This window comes from Arvicola amphibius, chromosome 3 (genome assembly GCF_903992535.2).
Source record: "Arvicola amphibius chromosome 3, mArvAmp1.2, whole genome shotgun sequence".
Taxonomy (NCBI): Eukaryota; Metazoa; Chordata; class Mammalia; order Rodentia; family Cricetidae; genus Arvicola; species Arvicola amphibius.
This window is the reverse complement of record NC_052049.1, coordinates 107530663-107552120: the sequence shown is the minus strand read 5'-3', so window position 1 is coordinate 107552120 and position 21458 is coordinate 107530663. Positions and strand designations below refer to the sequence as shown.

Here is a 21458-nt window from a genome sequence, read left to right as displayed (position 1 = left end):
ACTCAGAGCCACCTTTTTCCTTTTTTTTTTTTTTTTTTTTTTTTTTTTTCCTGAGAGACAGAAAAAAAGCCTTCCACATCAGACTGTTTATATGAGAATGGGTGGGAGGGAGAGTGAATTCCCGAGGTGAGGGGAATTTACTCTGAGGTTGGCTTCAGGAACTAAAGTGGTTCTATTTTGTTTTTCATTAGGTGATTGTGGTCTGCCTGTCTCCTCTCTCAGCCACTGCCAGCCTGAGAGCTCTGCTGTCAGACAGTCCACCCTTCAGCTGAGCTGCTCCGGGGTGAGTCTCCTACTCCTATGCTTCCTGTTGCTGTTGTTAGCTATTCTTTCCCCTGGCTTCAGGCCCTTCCCTGTCTCATTTAGTCTCAGTTAAAGGAAGCCCCCTTTCTCAGCATGTTTTCCTAGCTGCTCTGTGTTTTCATATGCCCTCATCTGTTGCAATTTGCTATCAAGTGACGAACCATTTTAATAGCCAGGCTTTATTCCCCAGTTGATGAAGAAAAATGTGGAGAGATGAGCCAGAGTCAGAGCTGCAGATCAGTGGGGGGGGGGGGGGGGGGGGGGAGACGGGGGCGGGGGAGGGGAAGTGGGGCTGGGTATATCAGATGTGTGATCAGCATGACGATTGCATGTTTGCTTCTTCTCTCTCTCTCTCTCTCTCTCTCTCTCTCTCTCTCTCTCTGTGTGTGTGTGTGTGTGTGTGTGTGCCTGTCTGTGTGTGGGTGTGTGTGCATGCACACACATTCCGTATGCAAAACAAATGATATATCAGTAAGATACATCACAACTCAGAATCTATTTGAAATTGTAATTTTAATTAGGATAGTTGGCCCAGGAAAATCATTGTCAAGTGCTTCAGAATCCTTGAAGTGGGCTTGTGCCACAAAGAAAAACTGGCCTCTCAATGGCCTTTATTTTCCTAGCTGGTATGTCTCAGGGAAGGGGAAGGTACGTGAATCAACTGCCCTGGCGCCAATGCATCAGCATCAAAGAACCAGTTGTCCTGAGCACGCCGCCGTGTGCTCCAGGCAGTGACACTTCAGCTCCAGGGAAAAGTACCCTTCTTGGTGCCTGCCATGCAGTGTGGGATACATTTTGTCAGGGCTGGAGAAGGAAAGCTAGGGGTTGAACATGTACAGAATTCTCTCATGGAAAATTTCAGGCCCATAGTTAGTGTTACTGGGAAAACAGGGTTCACGTTCATGGGTTTGCAGTCTCTTTAATGAAAGACGTTGGTAGCAAATTTAGAAGGAAGCTCAAGGACAGTTATATTAGAGTTGGAGGACAAAGAGTGGCCATCGGTGCCTTTTAATTTATGTATGTAAATGGCTATAGAATGGAAAGATAGGCCTTTCGAGAAACATCTAGAAAAGCCATACTGCAAATGAAAACACGCTTAGGTCTTGCTCTGGTATAGGAAAAAACACAAAATAAGGAAAAGTAAAAGTAAAACGTTTTGAGTTAGTATTCACATAAGCCAGCAGATACTGAGGGCCTGTGTGATAGGAGCTCTGTGGACTCCAGACTGTGGGAAGGCTAAGGGGGTGGTAAGTTTATTAACTCATTAAGAAGACAGTTGTTCCTCCTATCTCCTCAACTGTCAGCTTTCTGGAGAGGTTCCTGGCCAGGTGATTGACAGGCCCAACTGGATTAATGCTTAAGTGAAGGAAAATCATATGTAATGTATAGCTATACCTATTGCCAGAGAAAGAACTCAAATTTTTTTTCTTTTGACTGGAATAAAACATTTTTCCTTTAATGGCTCCCAAAAAAGTCCTGGTACCTCCATCTTTTCATATTGTATGTAGTTTTAATCCTAAAGTAAGGTCAAGTTCATGCTTTCCTCTTTATTGTTACCAGAATATGGGTTCCAAAATCAGCCACGAGGAAAGGGTCCATCCTTAATGGATTTCAAGGCTGTTCAAATCTGGTAGCTATCAAATTCTGAGACACAAACCATCTATAGACTGTGATAAGGCCATCATGTAAATCATAACCTGGAAGCATGTACTCTGTCCATCTTTTTAAAACATAACATAGGATATCTTTTATAAATACTACAATATTGTAGTAATAAAATTAGAATACCCGTGTGTGTGCGTGCATGTGTGTGCGTGCGTGCATGCGTGTGTGTGTGTGTGTGTGTGTTTGTGTGTTTATGTGTGTTTGAGACAGGGTTTCTCTGTGTAATAGCCGTGACTGTCCTGGAACTCCCTTTGTAGACCAGGCTGGTCTTGAGCTCACCGAGATCCTCCTGCCTCTGCCTCCCTAGTACTGGGATTAAAAGCGTGTACTGCCACACCCATCAGGATACACTAGTTTTAAATTGATGCTATGTTGCATTATAATATTTTATATGAATATTGTTTAAAAATCTTGGAAAGAACACTGGTGATGTGTTTGAATTCTGACCTCCAAAACAACTCACCCATAAGGAGTCTAAATGCAGGCATCTCTTGAACTCCATGCAGGTCTCTGAATAGTGTGAACCAAAACAAAAGCTCAGGTGTTCATTGAAACATAGAGACTATAACAGCAGGAGCACTGCTAACATCTGTCATCATGGACAAATGCCTTCTAAGGATCTAGTCTAGTACCCTAGTCTAGGAAGCTCATCCATATGGATTGACACATTTATATGCTGGTGCCTTGGTTCTCATCTTAAAAAAGCATATTGATATTCAGAAGAGCTAAACTTATGGTGCCTGTTCAGTATGTATATATGTATTGGTCACACTTTTGGGAAAATGCAATTGAAAACAGCCTCAGAGAGTTCCTGTTTGTGGGCATCTCAGGATTTCTAGATCTTCCCATCTGGAGTGCCCTTTACTACAAATTTATTTGACATTCCTGTCTCTTTTACTCCACATCGCTTCTTCCTAACTCTAAAACTGCTCCTCTGCATGTCTGCTTGCATTCTGCCAGAGAGACATAAGAGTTGGTATTTGAATGGTTGGCTTTCACCATTTAAGATAGTGTATAACGTGTCTTTCCACAGAAACAGTGTCAACATGGTGCGTGTTAGTGGCTTACTCACTCGCGTAAAGGACCCAGGTAAGCCAGAGTTAAGAGTCTTAATGCCAAATTCTTTAGAATCTAGACAGGTCTAGATTGTGGGCCTGACCCTAGCAAATCTTCTGAAACCACTGAACCCTGATCTTTCCCCAGTTGCGCTGAAGAGCATTGCTGTGACTCTGTCCATCAATGACTTTGTGGCTGGTGTGTCTGCAACCTTAAATTACGAGAATGAAGAGAAAGACCCCTTGGAGGCCTTCTTTGTGTTCCCCATGGATGAAGACTCTGCGGTCTACAGCTTTGAGGCCTTGGTGGATGGGAAGAAAATTGTGGCAGAGTTGCAGGACAAGTATCAGGTCTGAGGCGTGCCTCGTTGTCTCTCCTTCTCTCCACAGAACATTCTCTTTAGACCAAATACAACAACGTAAAAATTCCTGTATCAAATGTGCTTTCTTTCATTTGTTTCTAATCTAAATTCTTTGAGACACAGATTAGTCACACAGAGAGTAGCTCTGACAGTGGTAGCACCCATCAAAACCCTTCAAACACAGTATTGGCTTGGTGTACATCCTATCTGCTCATTAGTTCCATCTTCATCTTATTTTCCTATCCCTCCTGTAATTCCTCATAGGCTCACAAAAGGTATGAGGAGGCCCTCTCTGGTGGGTATCAGACCTACCTGTTGGAAGAAGACAAGTGCTCTCGGGATGTCTTCCGTTGCAATGTGGGGAACCTGCAGCCAGGGTCAAAAGTGGCACTCACCCTGAAATATGTCCAAGAGCTTCCTCTGGAAGATGATGGGGCCCTGCGCTATGTGCTCCCAGCAATCCTGAATCCTAGGTATCATCTCTCCGGTGAGTACCTCTCCATTTTGGATACCCGTCTGTGGTAACATATGTTCGGAAAGCACCGTAATGTTTTGGGGTGCCAGAAGTGATGACAAGGAACAGAATTAAGGTTCTTTCTGTAGGGCAATCTGTGCCCAGTTCCCTGGATCTGGAGACCCCAATAGTCCCTTTGGAAGACCTGCCATACACGCTCAGCATGGTTGCCACCATTAGCTCCCAGCTTGGAATCAGGACAATCCAATCCAACTGTCCCTTGAGATCCATTGACTACACTGGAGAGAACAATACCTCTGCTCAGGTACATAGTGTCAGAGTTGTCAAGTCTTCTGTGCCTTAGCTATTAACCTGGTTTTAACTCACCCTTCCTGGATCCTCCTCACTGTCTGCGCTACTGGGTTTCCTACCCTTTGTCCAGTAACTCTTTCCATGCTGCTCTTGGAAGCCTATCATCCTAGGTCTGATTTCAAGCCCTGGAAATGATCTGTGGCAGTTCTAACATGGCTTCTGTGCTGGTCCACTGCTCAGGTTTTCTTGGCTGAAGGACACAAGTTTGACCGGGATGTGGAACTCCTGATTTTCTACAGGAAGGTGCACAGCCCCAGTGTAGCCGTGGAGATGGGGATGCCTGAAAGGGAAGCAGGTATTTTCTTCCTCACTTGTAAGTCACCATCTAAAAAGGAGGACACTCTGTCTTAAAACTACCCTCAAAAATTTCCACTCTGATTTTTCTGCCAAGTGACCAGGAAAGCATTATTAGTATGAAATACTGAAAGTCTTGCACTTCTATAACCAAAAATAGATTAACAAAGAATAACGTGATTTTGTCTTCTAGATGAACTTAAGTCCATTAATAAATAGTTGGAGAAAGAATGTTAACAAATAACTCAAAAGCAAAAAAAAAAAAAAAATAGCAAATGGTGTAAATATGAACTGTGAGCAGTCTTGAGAAAGATACACTTCAAAATAGTTCTATGATATTTTCCCTTCTCAAAAGAGCACACGTGTCCAAATCTGATAATACCTCATGCTTCAGAAAGTGTGTTGAAAAACCCAGGCTCATGAGAACAGCCCTAATGAAATTTAGGGGCCACAAAACCAAACATAAAGCGAAACCAAAGAACATGATTCTGGGATGGAACTTGTAGTGGGATAGGAGTTGTTTGGTAGGGGATTCAAGGGAGGGAGGAATGGTGAGTGTGACCAGGATATGTTATATGCACATATAAAATCATCAAAAATAAAAATAATTAGCAAACACTAAAGGTGTATATGTTGAAATTTTCTTATTTCAAAGTCAGCAGCAAGATTATTTGGCATTGCAGGAGAATTTGAATCAGATGTGTTAACATTCATGATAACTTAGAAAATTCAAATTTTTGAAATCTTAAGGAAACACATATAATATGCAGAGGATACCTCAGCATTTTCATAATATAAAATATTAGTAAATAAGAACATATCACAAGGATAAAATTTACTGTTCCTTCGATAACATGCCTTAAAGTGTACTTATTAAAATAATACTCACTGCCAAGTTGAAATAATTTAGAATAAAAATCCCCTAAAAATGCAAAGTAAGGGGAAAGTAACTCAAAAATAACAGGCTATCATATAAAGTAGGTACATTAGAAGGAGTAATTTGTAAATGTAGGAAATGTGAAAGTATTCATTGCTGTTAGGTAGATACTGTTTAGCTCTTCAACAAATAACTTTTATCAGTTGATCACATCAACAGGTAATTGCATGTGAAGTTTAGTATTTTTCATCAGATTTTAGCTTTTTAATTATCTTAAATGCCAAGTTCCGTATCTACCTGATTATTCATTAAATCGTCGCTATCTATCTCTGAATAGTTTGTTTTCCTCAGGCTTCTCAATTTCTCAAATATAGTATGTAAGTCTCTCATTATCTTCCTAGTAAGTTTACTCTCTTGATTTAAGATCTGTCTTTTTCCAAATCTCAAGTAAATGTGTGTATGTGTATTTCCTTATAACTCTATCTGGCACAACACATGCCAATCCTTTGTAACCTTGGGCCTTCTTAAGCCACCATCTGTTGTGCTGCTTGGTTCAAATATCATGTTGCTTCTGGGATATTTCCCATGATGGTGTAATTCTGTATGTTTAGGGATAGTGATAATCATGGTGATGGCTGGGATTATGATCATGCTTCTTTGCAAGTGCACGAAAGATGCATTACTGACAATCATTTTCTAAGCAGATCTGTCCAACATTTTGACAATATGACATGGTATCATCATCTTCAAAATTGATCTTGAAGGCCATACACTTGATGTATAGGTATATATTGGCCATATTCTTAGTTGTTATTGGACATGTGCAGCCCACTGGTTAGACTCATTTTAATGTCATATCAGTCTCCCATTGCTAATATTTGACCCATAAAGCTTCACCCTTAAATTCACCAATATGAGCCTTTGGGTTTTAATTTGTAATAACCTTTGCAGCAATTTTTTTTTCATAGAGCCAGCAGTACATGCAGAAGTTCCCAAGACAGTTATAGATAGCTTGTTAGCAATTCCTTTCCCATAGAGTTCCATTCTTTGTTTGTCCCTTAGTTGATACTTTGCTATAGTTTTAGTGAACTCTTTCTTTAGCAGTCATGAAATACTTCATTGGTGAGCTCGTCTTATCTAAAAAAAGGAATCTATCTCACACACATAAAACAAAAGCTGTTTCTGCATTGAATATTGCATATCCTAGGGTATGGGTTCTGTAAAAATTATCTTTCCACTAATATCATATCAAATCCCTCCTAGGTAACACCTAATTTATTATGTTATTCACTCAATTATTTGAGTATACAATGGATAAGAGAATAAACTGAGCCCAGATCTATGATCATACTGAACCACAGGCCTAGTGAGAATCCATCCTTGCCATCCCAGATTCACCTTGTAATGATAATACAATATAATTGTGTAGCTTCTTGTACTCTCTAAACAGTTGTTCTGGGGATGCAATAACCCTCCTATTTTCTATGAACTTATGTCTCACTGCTGCTTTTTCAGTTCCAGAATCAATTTTCATTAGATTTTAAATAAAAAATTTCTATACATCAACTATATATATATATATATATATATATATATATATATGCGTGTGTGTGTGTGTGTGTGCGCGCGCGCGTGTGCGCGTGCATGGGTTTGTCCTTCAGACGATTATTCCAATTAGGTGCTTGGAGGTCAACATCATTCTCGAGATATTCCTTTCATTTGTGGACTATCAGTGAATACACCATAATAAGCAGACAGACTTATACTGGCATACATAATTCTTATTAATGATCTTGTAATTTCTCAATCTAAGAATTACATTTATGCTCATTGTCATCATTTTCCAACTGCACTGAGTCTTTAAAACATTTTTACTATGTATTTATTTACCTTGTGTGTGTGAACATGTGAGCTTGTGTGGCATAGTGCTGTGTGTGGCGTGGTGTACATTCAGGGCCAGAAGACATCTTGCAACAGTCATTCTTTCTCTCCACGATGTGGGTCCAAAAGAGCAAACTTAGGTCTTCAAGCTTGGCAGCATGTAGTTTTACCTGTCATGTCATCTCTTGGGTCCTGCAATTAAAGTCTTAATGCTCAGTGAAATATATTCCAATGGCTTTGATTTGTTGAGAGCATTCAAATTCCTGGGCTGATTTTGGCAAAGGCTCACCTAGGGTGCCTCACAAATCTGTTGAGGTGCCAGGAAAGGAGCAGGCAGCAGCACTGACAGTGCTGCCACTGTTGCATGCCAACCCTTTACTTCATTTGCACATCTCCTCTATTTGTATCTCTTTAACGTTTAGAGCACACCTCCAGCCTTTTGCAAGTAGACTTCTGGAAAGAAAGAAAGAAAGAAAGAAAGAAAGAAAGAAAGAAAGAAAGAAAGAAAGAAAGAAAGAAGGGAGGGAGGGAGGGAGGGAGAGAGGGAGGGAGGGAGGGAGGGAGGGAGGGAGGGAGGGAGGGAGGGAGGGAGGCAGGGACAAACAAAAAACATGGTTTGGGCTTAAGTCTTCCTAGCTCACTGTTCTGTTCACAGTGAATGAATGTATGAGCATGTGTGTGTGTGAGAGAGAGAGAGAGAAAGGAGATGAGAGGAGAGGAGAGGAGAGAGAGAGAGAGAGAGAGAGAGAGAGAGAGAGAGAGAGAGAGAGAGAGAGAGAATTCTAGGGAGTGGATCCAGAGCCTTTCATGTGTTAGATAATCGCTGCAATGAGCTATATTCTCAGCACTCTTTTTAGTCCTTTTTTTTCCTTAAGAAAGGTCTTGGACTCATTCTGTAGCTTAGATTACTTTGAACTTGCAATTTTTCTGTACTAGTCTCCCAAGTAACAGAGATTTCAAGCCTGTATCAGCAAAGTGTTCCTGGGACTTTAGGATTCTTGAGTTTCTATTTGTCTTACAGAGTTCTTATCCTTTCTGTATAGATAGTTTGATGGGAGCTCCTGCTGCAATGGTGAGTTTCTATCCAGATATCCCAGAAGTGGAGACCGCAACAAAATGTGGAGAATTTGTGTTCCTTATGGACCGTTCAGGAAGTATGAAGAGCCCCATGAGTAGCCAGAACAGGTCTCAGCGGAGAATAGATGCTGCCAAGGTAATAACAGCATATGCCTTTCCCATGAACAATATGCTCACAGAGGGTGAATCTGTTGGGTTCTTTGGGGGTGTGTTTGAGATGGAGGTATGTTCCTTGTCTGAATTCTCAGGCTTTCCTTAGAGTACAATTTGGAATAAAGTAGCCTGATAGCCCACAATCCCCACCATTTTACCAGGCGTATTTGTATGTGTGTGCCTAGTTACTCTACTCACCCACCTTTCTCACCTTCAGGAAACACTGATTCTGCTACTGAAGAGTTTGCCTATGGGCTGCTATTTCAACATCTATGGATTTGGAGCCACCCATGAGGCATTCTTTCCGTAAGTTTCTAGAAAGAGAGTTCAAGAAGATGTACGAGTTCATCCAAGATAGGTATGGATTCAGTAGGCAAGTAGGTAGGAGTACTTGCCACCCAGCTTGGTAACCCAAGTTTGATTCCCAGGACTCACATGGTGGATGGAGAAAATCAGTTCCCACAAGTTGTCTTCTGAACTCACACACATATACTACCACATACCTGTACAAGCATGTGCGCGCGCACATACACACACACACACACACACACACACACACACACACACACACACACACACACAATTTTGTAAAATCATATAAAAATATATTTTAGAGGGAAGACCTGCAATATGAAAAAAGTTTACCTGGGCATAGGGGAGTTCAGAAAGGACTATTATTTGGTGGGGTTTCTTAGCGCCCCCCCCCCCAACTTGATGCTGCCATCACATGACCGCATGTACTTCCTTCTTCCAGGACGAGTGTGAAGTACACTCAGCAAACCATGGAGAAAGCAGTGGAGAAAGTAAAGCTTATGTTGGCAGATCTGGGAGGGACAGAAATTTTAACACCACTACGGAACGTTTTCAGGAAACCTCCCATTCCAGGGCATCCCTTACAGGTAAGAATTGGAACAAGGCTAACAGAAGGGGTGGAGGGAATGAAAATTCTCAAGAATCCATGTCCTGGAATGTCAGTGCAAGACCATGGACATACTGTATGTATTTCAGGCTTCTGCTATAGGGGAGAGGGGCACTGATCCTGTGCAAATGTTCTAAATGACCAAAGAACACTGGGGATTAGAAATCTCCTTCCTGTTTATAAAACAGGCACCAGAGACTTTAATGTAAATTAGTTGAGTTGTTTCGAGTTAAGTTCTATTCTCTTACTATGAACTTGATGCTGACCTGATGGGTGTTCTGCTTTTTGTTTGGTGCAGGTCTTTGTCTTCACAGATGGAGAAGTTGCTGAAACTTTTAATGTAATCAGGGAAGTTAAATTCCACAGCAAAAGGCACAGGTAAATGGACAGTCTCATTTCTACTGGGGAATCTGAGTTTTAACAAGGCGAAATATAACTAAGTATTACCCGATACTAGATACTTTTGACAGTGGTTGAAAATTTTGAGACTTACTAAGTAATATTTATTTCCTTTTACAAAGCTAAAGGCAATGTTTCAATAACATCAATTACATAGAAGACTAATTTGCCTATTTTTTTAAACTGACAGTAAATAGATCAATGGGTCATTTTCCTTTATTTTCAACTCTATATGTTTTATAAGAAGTAAAACATGTAGAAATCTGCCCAAACCATAAGTACTGGGGCAAATGAATGCACGTGAGCATACTGTGTAACTCCTGTGCGGGTCTAGAGCAAGAATAAAATAGAATAAAATATCCTCCCTCAGAGTATGTGAAGTTTGGGCAGATGAGCATTGCTAGGGTATGGAAACCAGTTTGTTTCATGGCAGTGGCCACTGGCAGGTTGCCCATGTGCACTGGAAAAGCCTACACCCATGCACATGTGATCAATACTGGCTAGACTCATTGGGCTATAAAAAGAGAACATAGAATTGGTAGGGGAAATTGCTGGAGCAGAGGGTCTAAGAGGATGGGAGCAGGTAGTGAAGTGTGAACGTGATCAAAATATATTATATGCATATTTGAACTTCTCAAGGAATGAAAGGGAAATATTTATAGATCCTCTCTAGTTTTCTAGTGGTTTAGAAAACAGTACCTAGCATTTCCATGAACAGAGCTCACACTGAGTGTTCAAACCTATGCTATGTATTTAATTCATGTAAGTCACACTTACTTAGTTATTTACTTATTAAATTGCTTACTAAACAAGGTGATAAGTTTACCTTTCTAAGCTTTATAATTCTTGAAAATGGAGAAAGTAATAGTGTTTATTAATTTGTTTTCGTGATTGTTGAAGTAGTAAAATTATATAAGCATCAGGAATTGTCTTGATATAATTTAAGTATCATGAAATACTTGCTTTTATTGTTTTCATTGGCATCTACATGAAGCACTTTAGTGAGTTCTAGGCAAGCAGTCTAACACTAAAAGCTCTCAATTTGATTTTATTCGCAAATATAAATTATAGTTTAGATTCAGATTGTTGTTGAAAGATTTCAAAGTTGCACTGCAAAGATCATGGTGGACTGTGTTATATAGGATGAGAAACCCCAGGCAGTTCCCTGTCATTAAGACTTGGTCCTGAATTCTGCATAATTAGATCATTAATCTCAAAACTGATGTCACTGTGAGCTGTGATTTATGCTAACCCAATATAAAGAAACCAATAAACAGTCCTAGTCTACAGTGTTTTGATTTACAATGGAAATTGTTTGTGCCATCTAAAACGCTTGTTTGTTTTACCAATAACTTATTATCTGTGTATATACTGTTTTTCTTGGGAAATTAAGCCATGGATAAAACAATATGCAGTGTCAGGAAGGTGCTGTTGACTATATATATATATATATATATATATATATATATATGTATATTTATATTGTTATAATATATATTTATATATTATAATATATTTATATTATGTTGACTATATATACATATATAAAGAAAAACTGTATATTTAGACAATGCAGTTACAGGATATGACTTTGGAAAGATTTTTTTCATTTTGTGCTCTCGGTCTTCACATAAAAAATGAAATATTATCTCAGGAGACTTCAGATAGATAAATTGTAACATAACTATGGAATATTTTTAGTTTATTTTTAAAAATAGAACATATTCAGTGAATGACAGTTATTCTTAGTACATTGTATTGTATAAATTTTGATAATAAAGCATTAATTTGATAATGCTGATCAAGTTACGCCTTTCATCTCCATCTTCTTACATTCGCAGGTGTTTCTCATTTGGTATTGGAGAAGGAGCCTCCACCAGTTTAATCAAAAACATTGCCCGGGTTTCAGGGGGCACTGCAGAATTTATCACAGGCAATGACAGGATGCAGTCCAAGGTGGGGGGCCCACCGTGTATAAAGAGTGGATAATATGGGATATTTCTTTGAGGGCTAATGTTCAGCTTACCTGATGTCTTCAATATTTAGCTCATATCCTTAGTGGGGGAAATTCCAGCCTGTGGAAAGATGACCCAATATAGTATGAGGAAAATGTCTCTAGTCCTTTTAGGCCTAAGCTCAGAGATGCGCAGCTGAGCGTTGAGGATTTTGTGTTGAAAGCAGAGACAGACTAAGAGCTTTGGTTGTCTTGCCTACGAATCCAAGTATGTACTTGAGGACCTCTTTTAGTGTTATATCCAACCATCGCTGCAAAGGATATCAAGCAAAGGAGAAGGATCAAGTGTGCTACGTATAATAAAATCAGTGACTTCCAATCGATGCACTGGTTTATTAGTATTTCCAAAGAGAAGGCATCTTCAGGCATCTGTCTACGCTTCTATCTCACTGATAGCATCTTTACTAAATATTTCACATTATGTGTTAACTTGACATCACAAAGGAAGAGCAGTAAGGCCATGTCTTTGTACAGCAGTAGGAATTTGACATAATATTCATTATAGCTTCTGATCCCAATGTACTGTAAGTCGTTAGTCACACCAATCACTATCATTGCTTACTTACACTGCCTCTGCCCTTTCTCTTCCTGCAGGCTCTTAGGTCCCTAAGACGTTCTTTACAGTCTGTAGTAGAGGATATCTCTCTGAGCTGGAGTTTGCCTCCTAACCTGTTTGCACACATGCTATCTCCAGAGCAAACTGTTATCTTTAGGGGTCAAAGGTTAATCATCTATACCCTGCTGGTTGGACAGATACCGGTGAGTGCACAATATCATTCTCTTTTCTCATGCAGCTACTGCCCTAGCAGATTCAGTAAATAAAATAGATAGTTTGGGATTTCAGCAGGTTTTTGTATTGACTAACTGGAGCTGGCCAAGCATTCTCATCATGCCAGGTTGCTGCTCCCCTGAACATGTGTTTCTGGCTGGAAACTTGGATGGGTTAAGCAGGCCGGGGGGTTGCTGCTTACATTCTCACCATCTTCCTAGTGATTCCTCTCTTTTATTTTTCCTCTCTAATTTATAGCAGGAAGAGGCTACAGGTGAGGCCATTCTCAAATACACTCTCCATGGCAAAAGTTATGAGGAAAAGGTGACATTTTCTCTACAGCCCAAGGCTGACGACAAGTGAGAATTCTGTTTTCTTTTCTCTTCCTTCTTTATCTTTGATGCCTAAATTCCTTCTCTTTACCCTGAACCCAGCTGTGTCCCTACAATCGTGTTTTGTTTCTTGCCCACTTATTTCCTCCACTTTTTTCTCGCAGTCCCTTACTTCTGTGATGTGTAACATTTTAAGATCACCAACTAAAAGGCATGCGGGTTTCCGCTTACTCTCAAAATATTTTTTTTCCTTTCAGCCTCACCGTCCATCGTCTTGCTGCAAAGTCCATGATCCAATCCAAAGACTTTGGCTTCAGAGAGACAACACTGGTGCTTAGAAGAGACGTGTTGGACATCAGTTTAGAATCTGGAGTCATGAGCTCCTTCACAGCCTTTGTTGCCATCAACAAGGAGCTCAATGAGCCAGTCCAGGGGCCCCTGGTTCATAGGGAGATTCCAAGGCCAATTCTCTGGGGAGGTTCCTCCACAAGGCCAAGAACTTCTTCGGATGGTAAGTTTTATCTCTAAATACGTCTATGAATAATGAGTTTTGATGTTCTGATTATAGTATGTAAAGAAAATGTTTAAAATATCCTCAAGTTCCACTATATATATATATATATATATATATATATATATATATATATATATATGTAGAACAGAGACAAAGTCCCTGGGTTTGAGGAAGTCAGGTCCAATTACATCAGAATGTCTTATTTCAACTTGATGGCAGAGGTAGAAATTGGCTGGAAGTCATTATCCTGAGTTTCAGATCAGTGGATCACAGGAAGTAACAAAAAAGGCTCAAACATGAAGACAGATGGAAGGTAACCCAAATGAGGAAGGAAGTGTGATGATTTGGGCCTGAAGAGCTTCCAACACCTCTCCTTAATCCTATCCTTACTGATATTGTCCATGGCAAGGCATTTGGGGAGTGATGGCAATGATATGGGAAGAATAAGTTCACTTCGTGTTAAGAGATGATAGAAAGGAGCTCCCTGGGATGAACTTAAAGATTTTCTTTTGTGTTGGGGGTTTTAAAAGGAAGAAGGTAGAAAGTAGAGAGGGTCTGAGGGTGCACAAGAAGACAGCACATGGGAAAAGAATGAAATACATAGTGCCTACTAAAGGTGAAGAAGATGGTGCTTGTGTCTCAAATCGTCAGATTTCACCATCTTTTTTCAGCTTTGGAGACCATGAATGCTACAATGTAAAGGCTTGTACTTGTGCCTTTCAGGTTACCCCAAGTTTTTACCCTGCTCCACTGGTCCTATGACTCAGCCTCCGAGGAGCATACTCACAGGTTACTGTGCAGCCATGGCACAAATGCCTGATGGTGAGAATCCTTTAAGTTCAATGAATCATAATGGTCCCTGCAGCCTCGGTGAGCTTTATTCCCAGGGACATTGTCTTAGCAAGGTTTGTCTCTCACACATCCATCTAGGCGCAGCACCACAGCCCCATTACAGCCAGAGGATGAAATGTGTGATGCACACAGATACTCGCCCTGAGCTGCCCAACATACTCAGATTGCACACTTACCAACAAGGTGAGCAAGACCTTATTTTGTTTCTTTGATCCATGGAGATTAAAGTACTAGTCTTCCAAATCTCCCTACCAGGAAATATACGGAGAGCACTTGATAGCAGGTAAGATTTGGTCCAGTACTTGTACTTGCCATGGTCAGCCCAGCTCCATTGGACTACAATATATGATCTTCAAACCTCTAATGGGCTCTAGGGTATCTTTTAGACTAACAAACCCCTTTTTGCTATCTCTTCCTACATACACTTCCTGTAGGCTGGGCCTCCATAACTGAGCTGACATCTTATTTGATTCATTCGACCCTGGACATCCTTTCATTGGGCATGAAGATATATCATGAGGATATCTGAAGGCTGGCTTTCTGGAGCACTCTTGCTATTACATTGCGCTGAATTCAGAAAGCCACTCAGGTAGGGCAAAAAAAACAAATCAGTATAATTCCCAACACTTTATATCTTTTCTTCTCTTCTTAAAGGGAGTATGGAGCATACTGTTGCAGAGCTGATCCTTCTCCAAAATGCAAATGGTTCCTGGGATATGAATGAGGATTTAGCCAAGGTTCTAGGTATTAGTTTGGAAGACATAACAGCTGCACACCCTACTGAGGTAAAATCCAAATAAAAATCAAAGAAATTGGTATTTGTTTTTAATATTGCTGGTAGTAAAAATTTTCATAAATCAAGGTCTACTTAAGATAAGAGAGTATGACGTGATATGGACTAGACTAGCATCTAGTATACTGAGATTGATAGTTTTTGTGATTATAATGGCACTGTAAGAGCGAGAATAGTCCATTCAAAGAGTAATAGACGACAAATGAAACCTCAAATCCTCTACTTCATTCATATTCTATTATGTTCATATATATTTATATGCCAGTTATTTTAGCTCTAAAAGTAAAAATTATCCAGCTAAGCAATTAGCATATGTGCTGTTACTTGTTCTTCACATCAGTCAGGTAGAGAAGTTTTCTTTTGTGTTGGTGCTTATAGATGAAAAAGGTGAATATTACAGACCCTGTCTGCCAGTGGTGGGTAGAGCTACAAATGATGTTAAGTCTGTGTCTTAAGAACCCTTAATAATAGTACCATTATGATTTCACCTCCAATCAAAGGATATGGCCTACACTTTACTCAAAGTTTATTGAAGTCACAATAGGCTGACTAATTAATTCAAATGTGTTGAATTATGTCATGTGGATAAATTACACTGAAAATTGTAAAATAACTAAATAATTTATAAACCTGGAATGTGAAGAAATAAGCTTCACTTAGTGTCTAGCCACCTGGTCCAGTACGGTATCCACTAGCTGCATGTGGCTGTGATGTCCCGGGAGTGTGGCTAATGGAAAAGGAAGCCACAGTTAAACTAAAGTGCAGCATGTTTGGCACATAGCTACTTCAAAGAACCAGCACCAAAATACACACAGAACTTACTTAGTTTGAAACTACACGAGCAACTGAAGGATACAGTTCATGGGTATTTATAGCTCATGCTGGGTAATGCTAAAGCCCTTCAATCTGAAGCCCTCAAAACAACAACAACAAAATGCTAAAATTATCATGCTGTTTATTTTTAATTTTAAAAATGTGGGTATTTGAAGATTTCAAATAATGTGTCTAGCCTTGTGTTTTTATATGAAAACTCTGTTTTAGAGCAAAGAATAAAAAGGGTAATTTACAAAAATTAGAAATATGAAGGTATCAAGAAATTTTAGCACAGATTGATTATGCACAGCACATGTGAGATGAGCATCCCCTTTTTGAAAATGGCAATCAGGCCAACAGAATGAAAAGAACAAGAGATCTGGTGTATAATATTTGAGTACAAAAGACTTTATTGAAAAAATAATTATCTGGATCAAGGAAAAACTCACTGAAAATTCATAACACTAAATAGTGAATCTATTTTAAATTGTAATATTTTTTAAGTATTTGAATATTTTATTTGATTTTTTTTAAATCCACCAAGTTCTGCTTTTTTGTATGTCAGTATTCCCAATGAAGATTCTGATGAACATGTGGGCCCAAATGTGTTGGAGGAGGCTGCTTGTTGGTTCCCAGCTGCCGGGCTAGCTTAGAACCAAAATAATCACACAGAAACTGTATTAATTAAATCCCTTCTTGGCCCATTAGCTCTAGCTTCTTATTGGCTGGCTAATTCTTACATATGAATTTAACCCATCTCCATTAATCTGTGTATCACCATGAGGTTGTGGCCTACTAGCAAAATTTCACCACATCTGTCTCTGGCAGCGGCTCCATGGCTTCTCTCTGACTCCACCCTTCTTTCTCCCAGCATACAGTCTAGCTTTCCCTATCTAGTTCTATTCTTCCCTACCATAGGCTCAAAGCAGTTCTTTATTCACTAGCCAATAAAAGCAACACACAGACAGAAGGACCTCCCACACCATAAATGTTCCTTTTGATATATGAGAGAACTAAGAGATAAGGTATGCAATAAATTCTTGATGGGAAAAGGAATAGAAATGCAGGCCTGGGTTTCAAAAGTATTAGATAAGATAATTCAATTTTATTTCTTTTTTTTCTTTTTTGTTGTCTTTTAATTTTATTTTTTAAGTTTTTTTATTTTTTTCAATTTTTTTTCTTTTTTTCAATTTTATTTCCTAAAATGACCACAATATATAGTATAAATAAAAGCAAATACAGATATTGGTTCTAAATTCTCACCTATACAAGGAAAAGAAAGACACAAAGTCTTACCAGAAGTTGCTTGTGAAACCAGATATTTCAACTGGCTGACACACATATCAAGGTGGTTGGTGGAGGCCACAGGCTGACCTGTAAAGCCGAATGTTTGGACTGTGACCAGTGAATTTCACAAATATGTTTACTTCTGGGTGTGACCACTTCAGGGTATACTTTAAAAATTACTATGATCTCTTAGGCAAGGACAAGAAACCTGGCATTCTTATGCTTCCTGAGCAGCTTCTCTAGGGAAGAAGCAAACTAACAAAATGGCATCATTCAAAGAGGACAAAATAGCTACTTCTGAATGTAGAGAGTCACACTAAAAGCAGGAATGTTCATTGACTTGCTGAGTCTAAAAACTGAAACGTTAAGAAACAGTGGGAAAAAACTCAGGGGTGATAGTATTTTACCGAAGTTTTTGATTCAATAATGTAATTAGTAAAAATTCATTTGGTCTTTGCTCTCACCTGTCATTCACTACACTAGGTAAACCATGTCCCTTTTGTATGACTTTTTGTTGTTGTTGTTTTGTAGCTATTCAGTTGACATTTTTTTTCTGTTTGCCCCTTCAAGTGGAGAAAGAGGAAGAGGATTCTTGAAACCTAAATATTTTAGAAAGACAGCTATTTATGTATGTTCTTCTTTGGGCACAGTGGGGCCATGCTCTTCAGAAGCATTTAATGGGCTCCTATGGCTGACCCAGTGCTTGTACTGGAATTAAAACTAGAGACTTTTTCGTCCTAAGACTCACTGGGTTGTTAATCTGATAATCAGGGAAAACATCCTGACATACTAAATGCATGTTGGGCATCGAAGGGAACCAAGAAACTATGCAGCAGCAATTTGGGTGATACAAAATGGGGAGCACGTGAAGTTCTGTCTGTGTTCTCTTGAGAGACTTGTTGCTGCATTCTGGGCTTCAGGGAATTTACGGTCTCTGCAGGTACTGGAACCCGCGGCTTGGGCTACAATGCTGGCTGTGATCTGGCTGCACGCCAATGCTAAAGAGTTGAAGTGTGAGTGGGGACTTCTAGAACGAAAGGCTGTGGTGTGGCTCCACAACAATGCAGGTAGGAGCACAGCCCCCACCCCTTTTCTTTCTCCTTTCAAGCCAGCTACTGTGTCTCCAGGCCTCGCAGAGAGTGAGCCCAGAGGCCCCCCCATGCGCCTCCCCCATGCTGACTGGGAGCTTTTCTACTTCCTTAACTTGTTTTTCTGTGGCAGAATATGGGTGAAATGTGTCCTTGGGGGTGGACAAGATGAGTATGGGGAAGGGCTATAGACGGGGAGACAGGAAGGACAGAGTGTAACAGTAACTGTCCTTTCTAGCTCAGTACTGAGATGAATCTCAATAATCCTGGACTGAGAACAGATACTCCTTGGGCATTTATTGTCTCCCTGCTGAAGAAAGTTCTGAATCAGAGGAGATTAAAGGCAAATTGGGTTACACAGAAATGAAAAGCCAGGAGGAAAGATAGTAGGGATGAGGGTGATGACTGGGGAGCCTGAGAGCCGTCAAGGAGAGAGCTTCCTTCCCAGCTGCTACCCCAAAGTCCTGACTCTCGTTCTCCTCCTCACAGTCCGTGGCTTCACCAATCTTATGCGTACTGCCAATAACTTGTTGAAGACGTCTGTGAAATCCAAGGTCTTCTCTTTAAAAGACTGATGGCCAGGAGAAGGAACTCAGTCTTTCTGCCTCCTGCCAAGCCCTTCACCTTCTCTTCTGCTAAGATGAATTTTTGTCTTGAGTATTTTATGGCCTGTGTCTTACTATAAAAGTGAAGGATGAGCATACTGCTTAGCTCCCTCTGGATATATAAGTGTCAGTGTCTGTGTGTCCCCTCTGACAAGCGCTGGTAGCCATAGAAATTATTTCCTATTTTGGAGTAGTTGAGAACATGTGCATGTAGTGATGTTTCTCTCCGCTTTTTTTTTTTTTTTTTTTTTTTTTTTTTTTTTTTTTTTTTTTTTTTTTTGGTTTTTCGAGACAGGTCTCTCCGCTTTTCAAAACAGCTTACACTCTGGTCTAAGGACTGTGGCCCTGCTGCTAGAGAATGCCTGGATTAAATAACTTTCTTCTTTATCCTTTTCCTGCTCCCCTTTTATTTTATCTGCTTAATATATATAGTCAAAGATGATCTGAGCTTTCCCATGCTTGGAAGAAGTTGGAGATAAGTTGAAAGCCAGCTTCAGGGGCAATGTAACTTCAGGATCACAGAGACTCAAGGTTTACATTTTGCCCATTGTTACCACTGGGAACATTCTTGATGGCCCTTATTGTCATTCTGTGCTCCATACCTTTCTTTTTCCTGCCTAAGTGATTTGAGTTGAGTCATATTTGTAAATAGATGTCCATCCCTAGCCATTGATCATCCTGAAAGAAGTTGGTAATGAAGTCGTTAGAACTAGCTTTAACCCACTAGGTCCATGAGCCTGGTTGTGGCCTTATGTGCTCAGAATTAATGTAGGTTGTGCTGAGACCTGAATATAATTTTGTTTTCAGCCCATGAAGAATGCCGTTCCTCTGATATCTCAAACACTTTTCACATATCCTATCCTAGTAAATGAGCTTACTCCCCCAGATTACTGTTTTACCAATATTAAAATGTCTATTTGAACTGTGACTTTGCTGTATTGGTCGTTTGTTGATTGATTCAGTGAAGATAAATTTGTTTTATTGGCCCATTTTCCGCACCAACATTTTGGATGTGTCCACTTTTCACACAGTGTTTATTAATGCTACACTGGGGGAGGGGGGCACAGTTTGTAGTCCAAGCCAGATTGGACTACCTGTCCTCAATAAGTCAATTTTAAAAAGTGAAATTAAGCCAGGTGGTGGTGGCGCACGCCTTTAATCCCAGCACTCGGGAGGCAGAGGCAGGCGGATCTCTGAGTTCGAGGCCAGCCTGGTCTACAAGAGCTAGTTCCAGGACAGGCTCTAAAAACTACAGGAAAACCCTGTCTCGAAAAACCAAAAAAAAAAAAAAAAAAAAAAAAAAAGAGTGAAATTAATGGTAGAAATAGAATAAAATATTGATGCAATGTAGTTACACTGAGAAGAGGGAAAAGAGACCCAGAGATCCACCAAGCCTATCTAGCCCAAGATTTTCCCAAATCTGATTTTCCCACGTTTGTTATCTTAAGCGTCCTCAAGAGGGGTTAAAATTGAAATAAAGCTCCAAGGACATACTTATGTAAGCTGTCCTTGTCTCAGTGTGGTGGTACCCATTATTGAAACATCATTGTTTGGGTTTCAGTCACATCCTGTAAGGTGGTCCAACAAGTTGTTAGAACTATGGGACCTTTTTCCTGGAGACAATCTTCCACTCCAACTGTGGCCTTTTCCTTCTTGCAGCATAAAATTCGTAGGTCAGTTCCCATTTCTTTGGGATCAGTTGTTTGTTAGTCTGACATTCAGATTGGAAGGTATATGTGTCTCTTTAGGAATCTCCGTTTCTTTCATGCCAGTTACACTTCCACGATATTTCACTGTATCTGTTGGCCGACTATTTTTTTTCTCTTTTTAAAAAGATACTTATTTTGTTTTACCTTGTGTATATGAAATTGTTTGCTTGCGTGCATGTATGTGTACCACATGTGTGCCTGGTACCTACAGAGGCTAGAAGACAGTGTTAGATTTCCTGGAACTGGAAGGAAAGATGCAGGTTCTCAGAATCCAACCCTGGTCAACTGGAAGAGGAGCAAATGCTTTTTAACCACTGAAGCATCTCTCCAGTCCCGGATTCACTATCTCAAAGAAGTAAGATGATAACACTTGCCGGAAGACTGCTTCTAGAATCTGGGCATATGGCTAACTGTTTATAAGATGATGGGTGAATTCCCTTTTAGGTGATTAATATCAGCTGTGAAGCTGAGGTATTAGACTATAACTCCATAGTATTTATAGCTTTCAGAGTCCTGGTGTGACGTGAAATTGGGTCCTCTGGAAGAGCAGTATGCACTCTTAGTTACTCATCTCTCCAGGCCCTAGATTGAAAAAATGAAAGAATAGACAGTTGATGCAAATGTCTATTTTCCTCACATTGGAACCCAAGCAGGAAACATTGCCTACACAATGGAATGGACTTTGTTAGATGATGAGTGTGTGTATGGTTCAGTGAGACTGTTAAGCAGGGTTATTATAACATCTAGATGTTTTGAGTTGTTTTTGAAATATACATTTTAGACAACAACAAAACTGACTGTCTTGAAGTATACATTTTAACAAAGATCACCAGATAATTTATGTGCACATTAAATCTGAGAGGGTTTAGTA

The 21458-nt window shown here is 39.9% G+C and overlaps 1 protein-coding gene across 1 annotated transcript; it reads left to right on the top strand.

Annotated features, from left to right (window-relative positions):
* The first annotated feature begins 205 nt into the window (after positions 1-205).
* On the top strand, positions 206-19024 carry LOC119810181 (von Willebrand factor A domain-containing protein 5A-like). The gene is made up of 19 exons (XM_038323535.1): positions 206-283; positions 3002-3057; positions 3172-3374; positions 3650-3872; positions 3989-4164; positions 4392-4506; positions 8307-8476; positions 8711-8799; positions 9248-9392; positions 9711-9790; positions 11653-11767; positions 12420-12584; positions 12853-12953; positions 13184-13437; positions 14164-14262; positions 14371-14475; positions 14947-15077; positions 18126-18252; positions 18763-19024. Exons 2-19 carry the CDS (start codon positions 3015-3017, stop codon positions 18846-18848), a joined length of 2427 nt encoding a protein of 808 aa, XP_038179463.1. The 5' UTR covers positions 206-283; positions 3002-3014; the 3' UTR covers positions 18849-19024.
* Positions 19025-21458: the final 2434 nt, after the last annotated feature.